This window comes from Myodes glareolus, chromosome 2, assembly GCF_982192425.1.
Source record: "Myodes glareolus chromosome 2, mMyoGla1.1, whole genome shotgun sequence".
NCBI lineage: Eukaryota > Metazoa > Chordata > Mammalia > Rodentia > Cricetidae > Myodes > Myodes glareolus.
In genome coordinates, this window is record NC_142027.1 from 136,451,968 (window position 1) to 136,472,433 (window position 20,466).

Genomic DNA, 20,466 nt, shown 5'->3' on the forward strand with positions numbered 1-20,466 from the left:
TTGCCACACAAGCATGAGGAGCTGAGTTTGGCTCCCTAGAACCCATGTAAAAAGCTGGGTGTGGCAGCACATCTGTGGGGGCAGGGAAGATGGGGATTCCTGGGGCCTGGCCAGCCTGGCTCCGAATTCAGTCCGAGATGTTGCCTCCAAAAATGAAGAGGAGAGGGACAGATGAAGACACTCATTGTTGACCTCCGGCCTCACATAGACAGACATGTATGGAAATACACACTAGCATAGACACACAAAAGAATAGAGGAGAGAGGGAGCCGTGTTGGACAATGACTTCTGAGGAGACATCTTCAGGCATATCCCAAAGGAGGCTGCTGGCATAGGCTGCATCTGAGACTATCTCACTCTGACTTTAGTACCTACAAAAACACACCAGGGTGTCCTTGTGAATTGAGAGGTATCATCAGAGCACTTTAGTCTGTGCGCCCTGGAGGCCCCACATCTCACTGCTGTTCAGTGCCCGTGCAGCACACCCCACGGCTGACTGGGGGTGTGGAATCGGTGGTGATCAGGAAACACTTGCTTGGCCAGGGCTCTGCTCAGCAGCAGAGAATCTGCTTACATTCTGCCAGTGAGGGCGGGCATGTGATGCAGTGGGAGAATGCTGGCTGCTGAGTGTGCACAGGGCTCCAGGTCCCATCTCCAGCACTGGTAGGTAGAGGGGAGGGTGGCTGATTCGTCTAGCTGTCATGGTTCACAACTCCAATGAGACTGAGGATAGGATTGAGAGTTCGAGGTAGGTCCCTGACTGTATCGTGACCTCTATCTCAAAAGCCATAATAATCTAAAAAATAAATAAATACAGAACTTGCCAGGGATCTAACAAAGTACAAATTAGTAGTCTCAGTTGACAATCGTGCCCCTAGGGGGCTTGCTAGGCACCTAGTCTAGCTGCCTGGGTGAGCTGCAGGTCAATGAAGAAACCCAGTTTCAAAAGACAAGGTGGAGCTGGCATAGTGGCACATACTTTTCTGTGATCCCAGCACTTAGGAGCAGAGGCAAGTGGACCTCTGAGTACCTGATCAACTTATTGAGTTCCAGGCTAGCCAGGGCTGTGTAGCCCAGTGAGATCCTGTCAAAAAAAAAAAAGTCACAGTTCCTGAGGTTGACTTCTGACCTCCATGTGAAGAGCAAGAGTCATCTGTCACTGTGCAGCCACGCTCTTGCCGTGCTCCCCGAGGACTGGCCTTCCCCACCTGTCACTGTGCAGCCACGCTCTTGCCGTGCTCCCCGAGGACTGGCCTTCCCCACCTGTCACTGTGCAGCCACGCTCTTGCCGTGCTCCCCGAGGACTGGCCTTCCCAAAGGAAATGAACACTCACAGGTCTTCACTGGAGGTGCACAATCAATTTTTTATTAAAAGTGTAACAAATATGTACAAAGCGTCCAGGTAGGAAATTCCACTTACAAAAGAGCACAAGGCAACAATGTCAGGACCCAGACAGAATGTCCCCCAGGTTCCAAATGCCCTTCACAACTGCCTCTGCCATGTACATGGGCTCCTTGACTCTTACAGTGCAAAGACTTTGGGGGAGTCTGGGGTTCGGGGGAAAAGATAGATAAGAGAGGTAAGAAAAACTTCCCCTAGCCAAGGAAATGAGTGGGACAAGTGATTTGCACATTAGACACCCTTCACCCTGGAGTTTACTGAAGCTGGGAGCAACCCCCTGAAATCATTCCACCTGCTCGCAAGTGCCCCCAGATAAGATGTTCTTGCCATTGAGTTAACATAGACACTCCCTGCTGGCCCACAGGTGTGTCCTTGCCTTTGGACTAGCAATGTCTGCCCATGAGCTAGGAAACACAATGCTTGCTTTCAAATGAACAACACCAGAGCCCCTTGATCTAATGCCGGTGCCTCGCTGCCTCACATGGATTCAAATGCAAACCTTGGATCAGCTACTGGCTGTCGGGCGCCTTCAGCTTCTTCATCTGTAAAATGGGCTCAATGGCACTACCACTAGGGTGAGGATCTCTCAGGCAAGGCCTCAGAAAGCACCTCGTGCAGTGCTCCACGATGGGCGGTATTTGTTATGTGAAGGGGTCTTTGATTATGTACAAAGGGACCAATCTTCCCACTGTGGAGACAATGCATCAAGCTTTTTAATTGTATTCAGCCCAGAGCATGGCATGCAAAAAATACTATATAGCAATCTGCCAGCAAGGCGTGAGGTCACCATGGTGACCTGGCAGATCTGTTATAAATTGTGAGCCAGACTGCAAAGGGACATTTCATAGCATCTGGTCTCCAAAAGGACCGTTGCTGTACCATAACTAAGTCAGTTCATTCTGAGGTGGAGGTCTCCAGCTGGCACACTCTAGATGCTCAGTAAATAGGTGTTGAGCAAGTGAATTGATCAAAATCTTAAAAAAGATAAAACTTTTGACTAACGATTTCAAAAGACACTGTGATGTCAGTGTACCCCCTTTGTGGGCCTTCGGATCAGCTCATGCAGGAATGAATAGTCTGCTCCTCTCCTACTCCCCAAATCCTCAACCAACTTCTGACCCCCTGCACTCCCCCATTTGACTTCAGGCTCAGAAAATAGTAATAGTATGAACACAGCAAAGAATCTGTATTCCGGTCACTGCAGTTTCTAACAGTTCACTGTGGACATTCAAACAGTCCGCAGCATAAGCCAGGTGTAGTGGTCCACACCTGTAATCAGGAAGTGGAGGCAGGAGGATACCAAGTTTAGGGTTATCCTCTCCTGTATAGTGAGCTCAAGACCAGTCTTGGCTCCATGTCTCAAAAAACTGTAACAAACATAAACAGTGCACAGTAGTGACCTCCAAAGTGTCTCCTGGAGATATGTGTGTAGGGTATGCCAGCATCTGCTTCCTCCCTCGGTCCTCAGTGAGGAAGAATGACACTTGGTCAATTTCAGAAACATTACAATAGTCAGGCGCATGTGAGACATGAGCTCAGCCGTATGAAGTGTCACAGGGCATTGACAGCCTCCTTATCCTGTGATGATATGTTTAGGCCCCCACTCCCCATCACAGTAGAGAGGAAACAGAACGAGGCTATCCTCAGAGGTGAAGAGGAAGCTGGGGCAGTGGGGACAGGGAGTGTCCAAGGGCTCTCCAAAACAACTCTGCCTCAGACTCTCCCTTTCCAAAACAACAGGAGATGGAACCTCAGACTTGAACAGAGCTCTTGCTTGTTGAGGATGAGGTAAAGGAGAGAAGCTTCCAGAAGGGAGTGGACCTACTCTGGAAGGCTTCAGTCCTCCAGACTCCAGGACCCTCACCCTCAGAGAGCAGGCAGCAGCTTTTGGACCTGGGTGACAGATAGCGCCTCATCTCTCACACAGCTAGCTCCCTAGCAGTGATCTCAGAGACCTCCTAGGCTTTGCACGCACGCACACCCCCCCCACACACACACACGTGTGCACACTGCTGTCTGCTGACCCAGTATGAGGTCTTTTTTAGAATTTATTTCAAAGCCTCTCTCCCTCTCTTTCCCTCTTCACAGACTGCAGAGAGGCAAATCAAAATCAATGCTCCTTGGCAGCCAGGGGAAGCGGGGGATAAAAGGGAGGGATGGTGCCAGCACTTCACACACTGTGAAAGTTGGGTTTTTTGTTGTTTTGTTTTTTTCTTTTTGCAATAACACCATCAACAGAAAGCCCACCCCACTATCTCATGCAGTCCAAGTGACGCCACATCAGAGACAGTGGAGACAATAGTCATGGCTAGCATGCTTCAGTATCCTAATACAAACGTCCATCAAGAAGTCAAATCTCATATAAAAACAGCGTTTAAAAACAACCCCATCAAATTCGGGGCAAAGAAGCGCACTCGAATGAACGGCGAGGCGCAGCGCGGCGCGTGAGCCAGGTTGCTCCTCCCCCACCCCACCCCCCTTTAGATAAATACATGGTTTCCATTACTAAGGGAGAATATTTACAGAGGGCTTGGCTGGAGAGTTCCATTGCGAGGTCATGGGTGCCCAGGTTCTCTCAGCAGCGCAGCTTCATTGAAATGAAGATCATCGCAGAGGCCAACCCCTGTGTCTGGAGTTCAAATCCTCCAGAGAGATAGCCTATGCTAACAGGCAATGTCAAGGTCAAAAGCAAAACACCAAAAGGGAGGTATTCTCCGACCTCTCACCCTTGCGCTGGGTCTCTCTGGGGTTAGCATGTCCCCACTGCGATCTTGACAATATCTCTTTAAAGAGCCTGACACCCCCGATTCCCACCATAGCAAGCACAGAGCAAGGATTCTGTTCCTTGCTCGCTCGGAAAGGGGCTAAATACAGAGAGTGTTTTCCAGATCCTGTGTAATTCCAGCTTGGTGAGGAGGGCTAGGCATGCTGCCCACTGCCTCCCTGCCAAATAAACTCTTTGTTTTTTTTGTTTTTTTTGTTTTTTTCCTTTGCTGATTTCAATTCTGGCAGCTAAGGGGCAGGGGAGGCTTCAGCATTGAGTTCTCAGTTGCATTTTTCTTTAATGGGTTATTTAAAGAACTGTAAGGCATGGATTCAATATAGAGAAGGAAAAATGAATGAAAGGAGCCAGTTGTCACCGGACTGAGAGGGTGTGTACTTTAGGAGCTGATCACACTCAGCATCATTGACCGGGACCATTTCCCTTGTAGCCCTGTGCACCCTAATAACTGATGCTTCCTAGCAGACCCCCTGGTCCCCAGGCACCAGGCAAGTGACCTGCAATTCCAGCCAGGGAAAAATAACTGTATCCCTGGCAGGCAGTGTCCCAAATGCCAGATGCCAAGGCAGGAGGCTCAAGATCGGAGGTCAGTCTTGTCTCCAGGACCAGACCTTGTCTCCAAAATTAAAAAGGGGAAAAATTAAAAATAAGAGTAACTGTCTCACTGAGCCCACGGCAGGCTCCCTCACCAGCTCAGCCACGAAGATCACAGTAGAGGCAATAAAGTATCCATGCAGAGGAATAATACCTGTTTTTGTTGGAATTTTTTTTTTAAAAAAAAAATGAAAGCAAAAGTTAATCATCACTCCTGAAGCAGTGAGCCCTTGCAGTCAAATATCAGTCAAGCACACAGCTTCATTTTATATATATATATAATATATGTATTTATATATCTATTTATTTATTTATATTAGCCCTTCAAGAAACTTCTAAAAACAGTAGCTTATCCTGTGTGTGTTTGGGGAGCAGGGGAATCGGACATTCCACTTAAAAGGTCCGCCCCCTCCCCAACATCCCCTGCTTGTAAATCACGCTCCTGTCAGAACGCAGCCTTTTCCTGGCTCTTTATAAAACCTAAGCCCTGAATCCCCTCAGGAAGTGGGGGAGGCCACAGCAGTCTCCCAGGGTGTTGCTGCAGAGGGAGGAGGAACTGCCAACTTCTAAGCAGCTTCTGCAACCTGGCTCGCCCCTCCTCCCTCCCAGGCACCCCGGGGTTTGCTCTTAAGCCCCTGTGAGCATCCCCCGCTCCCCCAGAGGAAGACTCTAGGGGCACTCATCACTTGGCCCTTTAAAAAAGAGGATATTCAAAGAGCAAACTAGAAACCTGTCATCCCCTGGCCTTCCGGGTCTGTCACTTAAGACTCTGACCACGCCAAGGACACGCTTAGCACCAAGAAAATCTGAAGTGAAGCACCACACACACCAGATAGGTCGGAAAAGAAAATGACATCCTGTCTCTCTGGCTGCGACCACGAGAGCTGTCTAAACAGGGACACAGAGAGATACTAGGACATGTCAAGAAATGGAGGGGCCTCAGGCTGCACCCAACAAAACGGGCCCCACATCCCCTTTGTTTTTGTCCATCTCGCCTTTGGCAGAGTTCCCACTACTCCACGCCAACATCTGTGCTGGGCAGTTGGTCCATGCTGAGGCTGATCCCACCAGTCCGTGTAAGTTTCCAGCACACACAGCAGCAAGCATCTGTCTCCCCTGCTGCCCCAGACATTACAAAGTCTCAAAGTTCACATTGCAAGGTGCGGAAAGGAGAGGGACCACATGCCTCGCAGGCATGCACAGATACAGAATTTTGTATTTTCTCTCTTTTTTTGTGTGTGTATATATATATATATATATGTATAGCTATATGTAAATAGCATTGGGGTGGCTATCTCTGCAGCTGGACTTCCCGGGGGCTTCCTCAGTCCGTGTTTCCACCGTCAGCTCTGGGTGGGTCTTTCCACTCGGCTTCCTTCCAAGGTCCGGGCTCCCCCCTCAGGAAAATGGGAACCAGCTTCCTCCAAGGATACAGGGTTTCGCCAACCTGTGGAAATAAAGATTTGTTTTTCTGTCAGTGCAGTCAGCTTCCCGGGTGGTGTCTGTGAAGAAAGGGAGGGGCAGAGGGGGCCTTGCAACACAAAGCTCTGACTTGGGCAGGAGAGGGCTCACCAAGGCCAGACCTGGGCTCTTCTCACAGCCCCAGAGGCTCTGTCTGTGTGGGAGTAGCAAGCCTTCCTTAACGGAGTGCACATGCCATAACACACACACACACACACACACACTTTCAGACCTGTACATTTACATGGGCATCATCTGTGATTAAAAACAGAATTTGAGCCAGGCATGGTTTGAGAAACTCTTGTAGCCTAGCATGCAAGAAACTTCTGGTTCCATCCATCCCCAGCATTGCAGTAAAGCACACATGGTCTTGCATGCCTGCAATTCAAGCTCTTGGAAGGTGGTGCCAGGCAAATCAGGAAAAGAAGGTCATCCTTGGCCAGTCCTAGAAACTAGGAAGTTCCAGGCTAGCCCATGTGACCATATAAGACCTTGTCTGGTGGGATGAATTTTGACCCTGAAGATAAATACCATTCTCTGTACCAAAATTAAATAAGTTTATAAATAGTAATGGATAATAACAGGTAGACGGTTGATAGATAAGTCATCAATAAATGATGGATGTGAGGGAGGGAGGTCAGTAGGTAGGTGGTTGGTAGGTAGATGGACCAATGAAAATCTAGAGGGTCATTACCCTTCCCTGTTTGTGAACAGGTTATTCATCTACTCTTCTCACACCTCCATCCCCCATATTCCGGACAGAATTGGGGACAATCTAGTTTTCTAACTCATTCCTTCATACACACGCACACTCCAGTGCTGTGTGCTATGAGAGCCACTGCTGTGCCCCTTGCTCATGGGACATTCTGGAGCCACCAGGGGCAGAGGGGAAGAAGTTCATAATATCTCTCTCTCAAAGAGCATGTGCAGTCTGGGGGAAGCATGGGCTATGGCAGCCCAAGCAGAGGCAGCACATAGCTGCCTGAGAGAGCGCCCTACTGAGGGTGGGAGTCCAAGGACCGAGCCAGGTTCCGATGAGGCTCTCAAGTCTGGGGGTATGTGGGAAGAAACAGCGAGCGGACAAGTGAGCCAGCATATGCCCCAAACATCAAAAACAAGCTTCCGGTCAACCCCGCCTGCTACCATGAGAAGATTCTCTGATGAGGGCGGGAGGCAGCACCAATCCGCGTGTTTAGAGGGCAGTTTGATAACGTGGCTATTTAGTGAAACAGTAACAGTAGACTTCCCCCTTGGGCTGTAGTCTCCCCAGAAAAGGGTTCTTGATCAGCTTCTGAGCCTTGAGACACAAGCATGGTCTTTCCATCTATAGAAGGGATCATTAAAGTGAACTGGAGCAACCAGAGGACTTTGCACGGGAAAGCACCAGGAACTGGGGTTGCCTCGGATGTTAGCTGAATGCAGCTGGCGAAGGGAGGACAACCATGGCTCCCAAAGAGAGGAGACGTTACTTTCAAAACTGTCATCCCCTTTGATCCCCAAAGAAGGCAGTTTTCTTTCTAGGCAGCCAGCAACTTGCTTGTCCTACTTGTAAATCACTGAGCAGGGAAAGAAATCTAAGGGTTTCCTGGGTTTGTCAGTCAGCTTTCCATTGCTGTAACAAAATACCAGAGGAGATGATCAAAAGAGAAGGTTGATTTTATTCCTTTGAGGCTGGGACATGGGATACTGTAAAGCTGCTCTCCTCATACTGACCAGGAAGCAAAAGAGGAAGAACCCAGGGTCCCAATATCCTCAAGGGTACGCCTCCTGTGGCTGAAAGACTTTGCACCAAAGCTTCAAAGCTCTACCACCTTGAGGTAGCACAACAGAGTAAAAACAAGCCTTTTAAATACTCAGCCTTGGGGGATGCATCCAAGCCACATCCCTGCAGCTGCCAAAGGGACCAGCACTAGAGCCCTTTGAAGCACTGTTTACTGAGTGATACCCACAGATATGAGCCCCACAAACAAGTGTGTGAACCACTAATGTGTCCCTCACACTGCAGCCTCCATGTGACCAAGTCCCACAGTCAGGGCTGGCCTGTTTTTTTTTTTCTTCGTTTGTTTGTTTTGTTGTTGTTGTTTTGGTTTGGTTTGGTTTTGGGTTTGTTTTTTGGGTTTTTTTGAGGGTTGCAGATCTCGCTTGCAGAACAAATCCCACAAGTGTGCCCAAAGACCCACTTCTAGCTTGATCTGTGACCTCAGCAGCCACTTGAAAGGACTCAAGTGTTTCCCACTAGGAGGTTGGATTGGCAAACTAAACTTTGTGTGGACTAGAAAGATAGAAACTGAGGTGGAGCCTGATAGCACACACCCTTTGACCCCAACACTCAGGAAGCAGAGGCCGGTGGGTTTCTGTGACTTCCACACCAGCTGAATCTTGTCTCAAAAAGAGACATAGACAAGACAGAAAACAGACAAAAACTCAATGATACTAGAGCTGAGCTTGGACTCACTGGAATAGTTAGGCCCTGGCTTCCATCCCCAACACCACAAAAAGTAAACATGCCGAGACAGAACAATGTGGTGGGTCTGAACTGAAAAGAGTGGTGGGTTAAACAGGAGAAAGGTCCCTTTCTCCTTTAGTGAGTATGTTTGTAGACACACACACACACACACACACACACACACACACACACACATTTCAGTATTCTTTATCTAAAATGCTTGGTATTGAAGTGATGTTGGGGAATGTGGGAGATGGAGAGATGTCTCAGTGGTTCAGAGCAATTGTTGCTCTTCTAGAGAACCCATGTTCAATTCCCAGCTCCCACTTGGCAGCTCACAACAATCGTGAACCCTTGGGTACTACCCGTGAATGGTGTATAGACATACATGCAGGCAAAACACCCATACACATAAAATAATAAAAATGTTCCAAAAATATTTAATTTTGTTTAAAATTAAAAAGTCAAAGGAGTATGGAACTCTAATTGTATTTCTTCTGCTTAGGCAGAGATGGGATCCCCAGAGCAAGCTGGCCAACCATACTAGCAGGAGCTGGTGAGCTCTGGGTTCAAGTGTATGCTTCTGTACATGAGGTGGAGAGAAACGGAGGAAGACACCCAACATTAACCTTGAGCCATGAGCCATGTGCACACAGATAAACTTACACACACACACGTTTCAGAGTTCATATTTTCAGATTAGGGGTGCTCAAACTGCCCAGCTAGGTAACAAGCATGGTCTAGTACATGTATGTATAATTTGGCAGAAGGACAGATGCTGTAAGTTTCAAATCTCCCCTGCCCAGACAGCATTAAGGTTAGTTTTGCCTGGGATCTTTAATGTGCATTTACCAACACTATCTTTTTGCTCTTTCCTTCTTTTTCTTTGTTGTTTGTTTGTTTTTGTTTTTTCAAGACAGACTTTCTCTGTGTAATAGCCCTGGCTGTCCCGGAACTTGCTCTGTAGACCAGGGCTGGCTTTGAACTCACAGAGATCCTCCTGCCTCTGCTTTCCGAGTGCTGGAATTAAAGGCGTGTGCCCCCACCGCCCAACATTTTCTTTCTTATCTATCATTCTGTCTCTAGAGCCCAGCCTGATGCTGAATTCTGCTTCTGCTGCGCTCTGGCGAACATGGAGCATGCCAGCTCCCGGCAGCTTGCCGTGGATGGAGTGAGACAGCACTCTTGGTGCAGGGACTGAGGAGCTCTTTGGGGCAGCATCCTTGAAGATGGAAGATTGCTCTAGTGGGTGCTCACTTCAGTCTCCATCTGAGTTTTTCCTGCTGGAGGCTGAGGGGAGCCAATGGGACTGATAAACCACTGGGAAGGGTGTCCCCTTGGCCTGGCCCCTGCAAGCAGTCATTAGGTGTTGACACAGCCTACGAGGCTACTGAGTCCTTTAGTGTATGAGGAGACTAAAGCACCCATAGCTTCTGCCACTGCCACAACCCAACAACTGACCTTCAGAAGGGCTCACTCAACATAGGAGCAAACCCAAATAAGCTGGGCATTCTTTTCTCTTTCTGAGACAGGGTCTTGCTCTGCTGTTCAGGCTAGCCTCAGATTCCTGTCTTAAGCCATCCTCCTGCCTCACACTCCTGAGCATAGACTACAGCTGTGTACCACCAAGCCCAACAGGGACAGACAGGATGTCAGGAAGATTGTGCCTGTATGTGCTAGGCGTCATAATATGAACTTGCTTTGGCACGATGGTGTCACCTCTGAGAACTACGCATTTTGCTTGGAAGGGGTCCAAACAAAAGTATTCACCGCGAGCTGGTTTCTAGGGTTACTAAGCGGAAAGGGTGAATGTTCACTGAGAAGGTCACTAGATAAGCAAGCGGTGGTTCGTGCAAACAAAGGAATGGAGTGCAGCCATTGAAAAAGCTGATGCCCGTCTCCCTGTGCTCACAGGGGGAAGATTTCAATGGATGAGCTCAGGCTCTTAAAGTAGGATCTACACAGGTGTGTGTGGGCTGGAGGGAGGGCTGCCAGGGAGGATCCCACAGGTATGCACTGAAACTCACTGAGCCTCCTTTGGTAAGCCAGGATGAGCCGTGGTATTGATGGGTTTGTAACCCACATATAGAGGTCTTACTGTCACATGGGCATAGAGAATGTTGCTAAAACTTTCCATATTTTCAAGGAAAAACCGGAGAAGAATGCCTGCTTTCTAAATGCTTCAGGAAAATCCTAAATCAAAACTGAGGCTGTGTTCCCCGTGGAGGTCGACCACACTCAACCCATGCTCTGAGGAACAGCTTGCTGGCTTTTAAGTCTACCACTAGGGGTTTCCTCTGAGCCTCACTTTCCCCATCTGCAAGATACAGGGGTTGGATCGGATAGTATCTAATATCCTGTTCCGGTCTGGATGTTTCTAGAAAGCTGGTATGGGGGAGAGGTGTCACAGATCTTTTGAGAATTGATCAAGACAATGGCTCCTCTCACTGAGGATCACATCTGTCAGGCTTACTGTGTCAATTCCAGGGACTTGCTGGTTCCCCACATCCATTTTCTGTTCAATGCAGTGTTGGTGCGGGATATGGTAAGGGATGAATACCCATGCTTGCCTGCTCTATTATGAGGAGTTCCGAGCCGGCATAAGCCATCCTGAGAGCATGACCAGGGCACTGACCACACAGTCACTATCTCAGCTTAGACCTGGTGACTTCAGCAGGCTCCTGAGTCACAGACAGGGGAGAGGGAAGCACTAGCAGCTGCTTTAAACTGAGCATAAAAAAGTCAGCAGGTCGATGGTGGCTCACGCCTTTAATCCCAGCGCTCAGAAAGCAGAGGCAGGCAGATCTCAGTGAGTTCAAGGTCAACCTGGTCTACAAAGAGGGTTCCAGGATAGGCAAGACTGTTGCACAGAGAAACACTGTCTTGGAAAACAAAAAAGTCGTGAGTGTTCTTTCCCACACCATGAATGTGGCACTCAGGCTGACTCCGCCCCCAAAGGAAAGCAGCATGGAACCCCAAACTCTTCATTTCCAGGGCACATAGATGCCAGGCCATGCACAGCAGCTTAGATCAGCCTGTCTCCCGACACCAGACACACAGGGCGGGTTCTCACAGCTTGGGGGACGTGGAGCCAGGCCCTCAATAGACAGGTGTCATTGTGATTCCAGTTCTGTCACAGAGGAGCACCCTGTCACAGAGGAGCACCCTGTCACAGAGGAGCACCCTGTCACAGAGGAGCACCCTGGGAGGCAAACGGATGTGCTCAGGGCCACACAGCTGGTAAATGGCAGGTAGAGGCTTTATGTGAAGCCACTCTGACTCCAGGATTCATGTACCCCAGCTGCTCTCCCTCAGGCATGAAACGGGTCAATATTCTTAATGGTGAGTCCCATGGTCTGCCAAAAGGCAGCATTTCTTTTGTTTTTCTGTTTTGTTTGGTGTGTGTGTGTGTGTGTGTGTGTGTGTGTGTGTGTGTGTGTGTGTTTATGTGTCTTTGTGTGGGTACTGTGTATTTATGAGGCCAGGGGGGTCAATGTCAGGTGTTTTCACTTCCTCTCCACCTTAGTTTTTTGAGACAGGGTCTCACTGAACCTGATTGAGTTGCCAGTTTGGCTGGGTGGTCAGTGAGCTCCAGAGATCTGCCTGTCTCTGCCTCCCCAGCTCTGAGATTTCTGGCATTTGTGCAAAGCCTGGCTTTTATATGGGATCCAAACGCAGGTCCTCTGGTTTGGGTAGTAAACACTCCATTCACTGAGCTATATCCCCACCTATAGGCTATATTTTAATATTTATATATTTAATAATACACCTATAGGCTGTATTTTAAATCTGGGCTGGCTTTCAAAATTGCAGTTCTTCTGGAATTCATTTCATTGGGCTCACATTGTCCCCACTAAAGATCAGAAGTCACTTCACTAAAAGCCATTTTCCTATTGCTAGCACAATAGCACCCTGCATGGTTCATTAAGTACCAAGCGCCACAGCCAAGGCTGTAATGATAGACTTGAGTCCTGGCCTGAGGGCCAGGTATCCTGGGAAACACTCCATGACTTTAGGGAGGTGGCCAAGACTTGGAGTTATCTGCACTCCTCATTTACAAGAGGTATCGATCATGAAGAACATTCCAGAGGAAGGCAAGCCCTGGGCAGCAGAGCCAGGCAGATCTCTAGGAGTTTAAGGCCAGCGTGGTCTATAGAGAGAGTTGCATGCTAGCCAGGGTTACACAATGAGACTCTGACTCAAAAAGACAGACAAATAGAAAGAAAGATTCAGCTAGGGATGGGAGCAGCCAGCTCCAGAGTCAAGCTGACAGGCAGTGATATATCCAGGCTACATCTTCTCACAGAAGAAGGAGAGTGGTAAGAAACCGAGTGAACGACAGTGTGTATCTAGATTCTAGGCACATACTCATGTCTTCTAGACCTAGAATCTAGAAGGTTCCTTTGAGTCTTTACCGTGAGTTTTCACTTTCTAGACAGTCTCTATCATACACAAATGCTGCTGGGAGGTGGTGGCACATGCCTTTAATCCCAGCACTCGGGGAGGCAGAGGCAGGTGAATCTCTGTGAGTTCAAGGCCAGCCTGGTTTCAGGACAGCCAGGGCTATGCAGAGAAACCCTCTTGGAAAACAAAACAAAAAGGTTAATACATGAATGGTGACAAGCACTTCCCTACCAGAGTTCTCCTCTTAAAAACGTGGCCATTTTAAAGTCCGGTCTGTACAGAGCAGGGCCACTGGGTGTTCCTCACCACGCCACAAACACCTGGACAGCCAACAGCGGTGGGTAGGGAACACAGATGAGGAAAGCCACAGGCTGAAGTTCCAGTCAACCCTGACGTATCACAAGGGTGGGCCAGCGAAATGGCTTAGCGGGTAAGGTGCTTGCCACCAAGCTAGAGGACCCGAGTTTGATCCCCAGGAGAGAACTGATTCCAGCAGGTTAGTCTCTGACCTCTACACCTAGGCTGTGGACACACATACACACAGACACACACGCACATGTGCACATACATATAAACACACAAACACTGTGCACACATGCAAACTTTTCTTAATATATAGAATACGGTTTCCACGACGTAGGGATTTCCGGTTCTTGGCCCTTTCTGTGCCCACAGTGCCTAGCAGACAGCAGGCGTGAAGTGATCACTTATTCAGGAATATCGGATAGAGCAGGTGCCTGGCACAGCCGAGGCTCTGGATTCCATGCCCAGCACCACAGAACTCTACAGATACAAACGTGAAGAGTGGTAGGAAATCAGAGAAAATGGCTGTGGGAAAAACAGATAGCTTGCTTCATTCGGTATGAATGTGTTTTCCCAGCGCATAGCTGTACAGAAGGGACCAGTAAGTCTCTGGGGGCTGAACGGTGCTGGGCCACACAAACATAGCAGAGGGAAACAAAGCAGAGTCCCTTCCTGCCTCCCAAGGAGCCTGGCTTTTTAAAACCTAGTGGTGGGACTGCTGGATCCACCTGGCTGCATCTGGGGCATCTTTAATTATCCAGTGAAGCGCTTCTACTTCCATGGCTAATTCTGGCACTTGTCCACGCGTGGCCCTCACACTAGGCAGGCGAAGGACTCCAGACAGGGACCGTGTGGCCAGAAGGCTGCTGCTGTCCTGCACATCTGGCCCCTTCCCTGGAGTTCACCCTTAACAGCTGTTGCCTGCAGCAACTGTCTCTCTCCCCTGCCAAGTAAGAGCCTGGGCTCCGGTGAGCTGACCTCGTAATCCTGGTGAATGCTGGGAGGCACCTCCAGATTTAACCACTTAATTCCCAAAGTGCCCTGTCTAATTCTTAATTGCCCTGTCTAGCTGGTCAACCAGCCCAGCATTAATTCCTTAAAGCATCCCCATTATCTTCCTTGTAGCTGACCGCTTTGCTTCTGGGGCCCACAGGCTCCTTTTCCCTCCTTTTCTAGTCCCAAAGCAGGAGTCTGCTGCCCTCCCCTGGCTCCCCTCTTAAAGACAGATTCCAGGGCCCCATTTTCTCTTTCCCCTCCCTTCCCCCTCTAGAGGCATGCAGCTCCCAGCGCACTCCCTCCCCACTCACCACACAGTCTCTTTTGTTTCTCTCCGGTGTCTTTGGGCCTTGACTGGGTTACCTCACCCTCTTCCTCGGGGGCCTCGTCAGCCCCCTAGGTGCACCCTCCCACCCCTACCACCTCTACTTTACCAGGTCCTCTTCTTCACTGCAGCCCCCAGGCCAGGGGAAGAGGTGGCCATCACTTCAAACTGGAAACTCCAGCATCACCTCATGGTTTACAAAGACTCAGGTAAATGCCCTCCAAATCAGAGCATCTTTCCCATCTGGAAGTGATAAGAATAACCCCCGACACTTTCAAGCTGAGTGAACTGAGAGCCAGGTCCAGCACTGGCCACCCTTAAATAGCTACTGTCAGAGCAACCTCCCAGCTTCCCAGAAAGAGGACAGAGGATGACTGTCCTTTACTGGTGGCCCACACTGCCCACAAAGGCCAGGTACCCCACTCCCATGCTAGGGGTGGAACCCAGGACCTCCTGCATGCTGAGTAAACCCTTGAGCACTGAGCCACATTCCCAGTCCTTCTGGTTCCTAAACCTACCTCCTATACGTGCAAACTCAGATAAACTTACCCATGTGTGCACAAGCAGAGGCCAGGGGTGGAGGTCAGTGGAGGTCAGGTGTCTTTACTGTTCTCCACCTTTTTTGGTTCAGTCGCACTCCCCCACCCCCGTTTTAGCTAGGCTGGCTGTCCAGGATCACCTGCCTCTACCTCCCTCCCCCCTCCCCCTAGAGCTGGGAGTACATCTTCATGCCGCCCCACAGGGCTTGTACACACACACAGGGGATCCAAACGCAGGTCTTCATGCTCGCACAGCAAATGTTTCACCCCTGAGCTGGCTCCCGGCCTCACTGCCTTGTCTGTTCTGTCATCATACTCTGTCCTGAGCTGACGTCCCAGCTAGGACGTAAGACGGGCTAGGGGTGTGGCAGAGGGTTCAGTGGGTGAAGACATCACCAGCCCAGCCTGCCGACTTGAGTTTGATACCTCGGACATACACAGAAGAGAACTGACATCCGCAAGTCATCCTCTGACCTCGGCACTTGTGGCCTGGCGCGTGTATGCCCACAAACAGTGAATAAATAGGATAAAAATAAAATTTTCCCAAAAGGATGGTGGAGTTCGCTAGCCAGGAACATGATAGGACGTGGCCCATGTCGGAAAGAGAGCCAGTGGTTAAGTGCTCAGTAAGAGTCATGTAGCATACCTCCTAGGCCACTCTGTTGCCATTGTTACTTTGTTGCCAGGGTTGAACCCATGGATGCTCCATGATCCATCACTGAGCTACACAGCAGCCCCGACCCTGACAGCCGCCCAGAAGCAGGGAACACTGTTCATCCAACCCACATAACATTTCCTGTGTTGTTCCCATTTTACATACAGAAAAACTGAGCCTGCCTTCCTTCCTTTCTTTCTCTAATTGGTAACTTTGAGGAAACAAATGTTACTGGCTCACAATTGGGGCTCAGAACAAATTTGTTGGCACCACCCACCCTGCTTAAAGCTAAGCCCCTGAAAGATTAGGAGTGGTGTCCCCCGGTCCAATACCCTCGCCCAGATACACAAGGTAGGCACGAGCATTCCCATCACCCCAGCTGAGTAAAGCGGAGAACGCCCCACAACCAGTACAGAGAATTCAACCAGTTACCCTCTTGACTGATTTTCCTTGCTCTAGTCGACTTGAGCAGACTGGGAAATGATGGTCTTGATCCTCTTGTCATGGGAGGAGGTGGTGAGGCCAAGGGGGGACCCCAGCATGGGCTTCAGGCCATGCAAGAGACCAGCTGGAGGAAAAACACTGGTACCTCCAGAGTCAGGAGCACCAGAGAGGGGAGAGCCCTGATGGGTGTGGCTGTTGTGGGGGGTGCAGCAGGCGGGAGAACCCAGGAACTGGAACGTGTTTTGGGGGTCCCTGAATCAGGGCACAGCATGGCGCTTCTTCCGGGACAGAAACAGACTAGGGTAGAAAGAAAGTCAGTTCTGAGGTGACTTGGGCTGTCGCGCCTGCAGCGGGCATCCACACCGAACCAAGAAAATCATCATCACCACCACCCTGCCATTCGGGCTCCAGTGTCCCAACTTTTCACCCTCGTCAGGGCGCAGACTGGAGTACCTGCTCCGCCTAGACCACCCCCTTTTTTCCCCAGCGTCCCTGAGCACCCCAGCTCCTGACATGCATGCACACCTGTACGGGCACACTCCAGCCCTGGTCTTCGACCTCCTGGGTGGAACGGCGCTAACAGAGAACTTCTGCTTTCCCGCCTGTACCCCACAACGCCAGAGTCCACGTCCTGGGTCCCTCTCCACTAGCCTTCTTTCCCTTCCTACTGACCCTTGCTCTTCCATCTCTTCTCAAAAATATTGATCCTACTCCCGGGATTCTGCAGCAGCAGTACTTTTCAAAGGAGGGACAGAGGGGAGAAGCGTATGGGACCTCCAGAAACGGAGAATCGGGTTCAGGGCACCCCAAAGCGACACTTCTCTTCGCCAGCGCCCGGGCTGCGCGAGCCCACGCGACATCTGTTGCCCGCGCTCCCGGCTCACACCCCGCTCACCCCCGCAGCTCCCCGGGCGCTGCCACCCCCCACGCTCCGGCTGCCGCCTCTCCCTGCGGCGCCGCGCCAGCTTTCCAAGGTGTCTGCGAGCCCGCGGGGCTGGGCTGGAATCAGCGCGACACCTCCTGGTCTCTGGTTACCTCATCTGTGCTTTTTGCCTCCCGACCCACCTCTCAGAGGTCAGCCTGGTCGTCCCCACTTCCCGTTCTCTGAAGTTTCTTTACTCAAGAACGTAGGAAGGTAACCCTGACACTTCTTTCCCCAAACCAGCCTAACACAACGCCTGGCATGCAGGTCCCCCTACCAAGGACCCACCTACAGTCACCAAACGTGAGGCGCTCCGCTCAGCACCCTGTGACCACCTAGAGCACACAACAGGCTCCTACACCTCACATTTCTCACTGGAGGTGACGGGAGGCCAAGCTGCAAACCGCGACATCTTGCGGTAAAAGGAGCAACAAAGTTACCGGGGAAATGGGACGCTGAAGTGCGCCAGCCTTGGGGGATCGAGGACTACATACGACCCAGCCAGTGAGAAACTTCCATGGGAGGGGGGCGAGGGTCGTCACAGAGAATGGGGATTCACAAACTGCAGACAGGACACTTGGGGAGAAGGGAGTTAAGAGCGGAGGTATGGAGACTTGGTCAAGCCTGGAATGGCTGGTGGCTTGGATGGGACTGGGGACTCTAGGTGCATAATTAGGGAGAGGGTTTTAGCTAGGAGCAGTGTGGTAACTCTGTGCGTGTTTGCTGGGGCTGGTGACCATGGTCCTGGCTTCTAAAGCCACTACGCTGGAGAGGAGAGGAGGAGAGAGAATGGGGAGGAGGGGGGAGAGGAGGGGGAGATGAAAGGGAGAGGAGAGAGTGGAGAGAAAGGAGTGAGAGGGGAGTGGAGACACAACAGAGGAGGGAGAGAGGAGGAGGAGTGTCTGAAAACCGGAGAGGGTGAGGAGAGAAGAGAGGAGGAGAGGAGAGGAGAGGAGAGAAGAGGGGAGGGGAGGGATGATACAACAGAGGAGGGGGAGAGAGGAGAAAGAAAACAGATTGAAAAAAGAGAAGACAGGATAAGGTAGAAAAGAAGGGAAAAATAGACAAGGGAAAGAGAAGTGGGAAAGGAGAGAGTGAAGCCAGATATGTGTGTGTGTGTGTGTGTGTGTGTGTGTGTGTGTGTGTGTGTGTGTGTGACAGAGAGAGAGAGAGAGAGAGAGAGAGAGAGAGACAGAGACAGAGAGAGAGAGACAGAGAGAGAGAGACAGAGAAACGGGTGGGAAGCGTCGCGTCGCAGTGTCTGGGCTGAGAGGGACTGGGCAAGGGAGGAGGAGCGAAGTGCTCCCAGCCGTGGTGCCCTGCCTCCCGCCGCCGCGCTCGCTCGTTCTCCCGCCAGCTCCCCAGCTCGCCCGCTCGTCGGCGTACCTGTTGCTCGGTCCGGGCTGGGTCTCGGCTCCGGTCCCCCCTACCAAGAAGGCCCCGCGCGCGCCGCCTACGCGCTCCGCCTGCCGAGCAGCCAGGCCGCCAGCGCCGCCACCTGCGCGGCCGCGCACAGCCAGGGCCAGCGGGCGCGGAGCGCGGGCAGCAGCGCAGGCAGCGGGTCCCGGGGCCGTGCGCGGCGCCGCATGGCGCGTCGGTGCAGCTCGTCGCCCAGCGCCTGCAGCCTCAGCGCGGTCACCTGCGCCGCCGCCCAGCGCAGCCCGGGGCGAGCGTCGCCGCAACCGCACACGGCCGGAGGCCCGCGGCCGCGATGCCGGGGACACGGGCACATGGCGTGCGGAGGAGCCTCCCCGGACCCCAAGTTTCGCCCTGCGCCGCGCGTTTGTTGTGCTGACGGCGCTATTATTAATTAAAGTGTCACATGGTGGAGGGGGCGGGGAGGGCGCGGGGAGGGGGTTACATCATCCGGCCGGGGGGGGGGGGGTGTGTGCAGGAGAAGAAGCCGAGAGGTAACTTTTAACCCTCACGACGCCGGCAGGGCGGGGACAGGCGGGGACGCAGGGCTTCGGGGATGCTGGCCCGAGGCTTCTCGCTTCTCGGGTTGCGGGTTGCGGGTTGCGGGGCGCCTCTAGCTCGGACGCAGCCTCCAAAGCCAGCTCGGTGTACACTGGGAATGGCGCTCCGGGCGAGTTCGGCTGTTATTTGAAAAGATTCCCGGACTGTTATGTGGCTTAGGTGGCGGGAGTCAGGGGGATTCCAGCCGTCTTGTCCAGTTTCGGAGCACCTGCCAGCTTTTGGGTCGGTGCACACACTCCTGACATGCATTCACACCCACTTCTGGTGTCCTGACCTAAGCACACCCACGGGGTGAGAGCCTGAAACCTGGAATGGAGGTCGGGGGAGACCGAGACTGAAGGGGTTGGACTCTCACTCCAATGAGTCGCCCTTGCTCTCTAGATCCCTCTCCCCTTCCCGCCCCGGGACCGTTATAGAGAGAAGTTCTTACTGCCTGCTTGCTTTGTGAACATTATCTTTCCTAATGGGGTTATGGTTGGTAGTGGACCTTGAAAGGCTTGTCACCTAGTGAGGTGACCTAACCCCAAGACCAATCTAGCTCTGCACCAACCTGGAAAAGTCCACTGGGGAGGGTGCGGACTAGCTAGGGAGTTCTTGGGACTCCTTAGGGTGTCAGGGAGACCCGCCCCTCCCATGCCAAATCCACTAGGATTTGGACCTGGAGGAACAGGGAGGTGCCTACAAGCCAGTGATTTTAGAACCTTAGAGAAATTTCCCATCACCGCTTCAGACCTGCAGAGTGTTGTCAAGGCCTGGCGAGGCCTTTGGTCCCTTGGGAAAGATTTCTCATGACCTTGAACTTGGTGCAGTAGCTCCTGGCTGTCATCCTCCAGTCTCAGCGCTACAGAGGCCGGGGTGTCACAAGTTCAAAGCCAACCAGGTCCACATAGTGGTTCCAGGCCAGCCAGGGCTACAGAGGGAGAACCTTATATTAAAAAAAACAAAACCCAGAGTCAGGGATGACCACGTGGCCGTTCAGTCCTGTGACTTCATGTGATTCAAAGAGAAAACTGATATTTTACTCTGATCGCCAGATGTATACTGTGCGGTGTGTATGCATGCACATAAAATAATAAATAAATAAGTAAATGTAAGTGCTGAAAAAAATCCAAACCAAAAGACATAAAACTACGAACTCACCTTTTTGTGATTTTGTTGTTGTTGTTATCATTAGTTGTTTTGTTTCACATAGTCCTGCTAATGTGGTCCAGACTGG

At 51.2% G+C, this 20,466-nt stretch overlaps 1 protein-coding gene across 1 annotated transcript; it reads right to left on the reverse strand.

Annotated features, from left to right (window-relative positions):
* Nucleotides 1-1,344: 1,344 nt before the first annotated feature.
* On the reverse strand, nucleotides 1,345-19,013 carry Hrk (harakiri, BCL2 interacting protein). Its single transcript, XM_087903766.1, has 2 exons — nucleotides 18,660-19,013; nucleotides 1,345-6,225 (listed from the first exon to the last, which is right to left on the reverse strand). Exon 1 carries the CDS (start codon nucleotides 19,003-19,005, stop codon nucleotides 18,727-18,729), a length of 279 nt encoding a protein of 92 aa, XP_087759892.1. The 5' UTR covers nucleotides 19,006-19,013; the 3' UTR covers nucleotides 1,345-6,225; nucleotides 18,660-18,726.
* Between the last annotated feature and the right edge of the window lie 1,453 nt (nucleotides 19,014-20,466).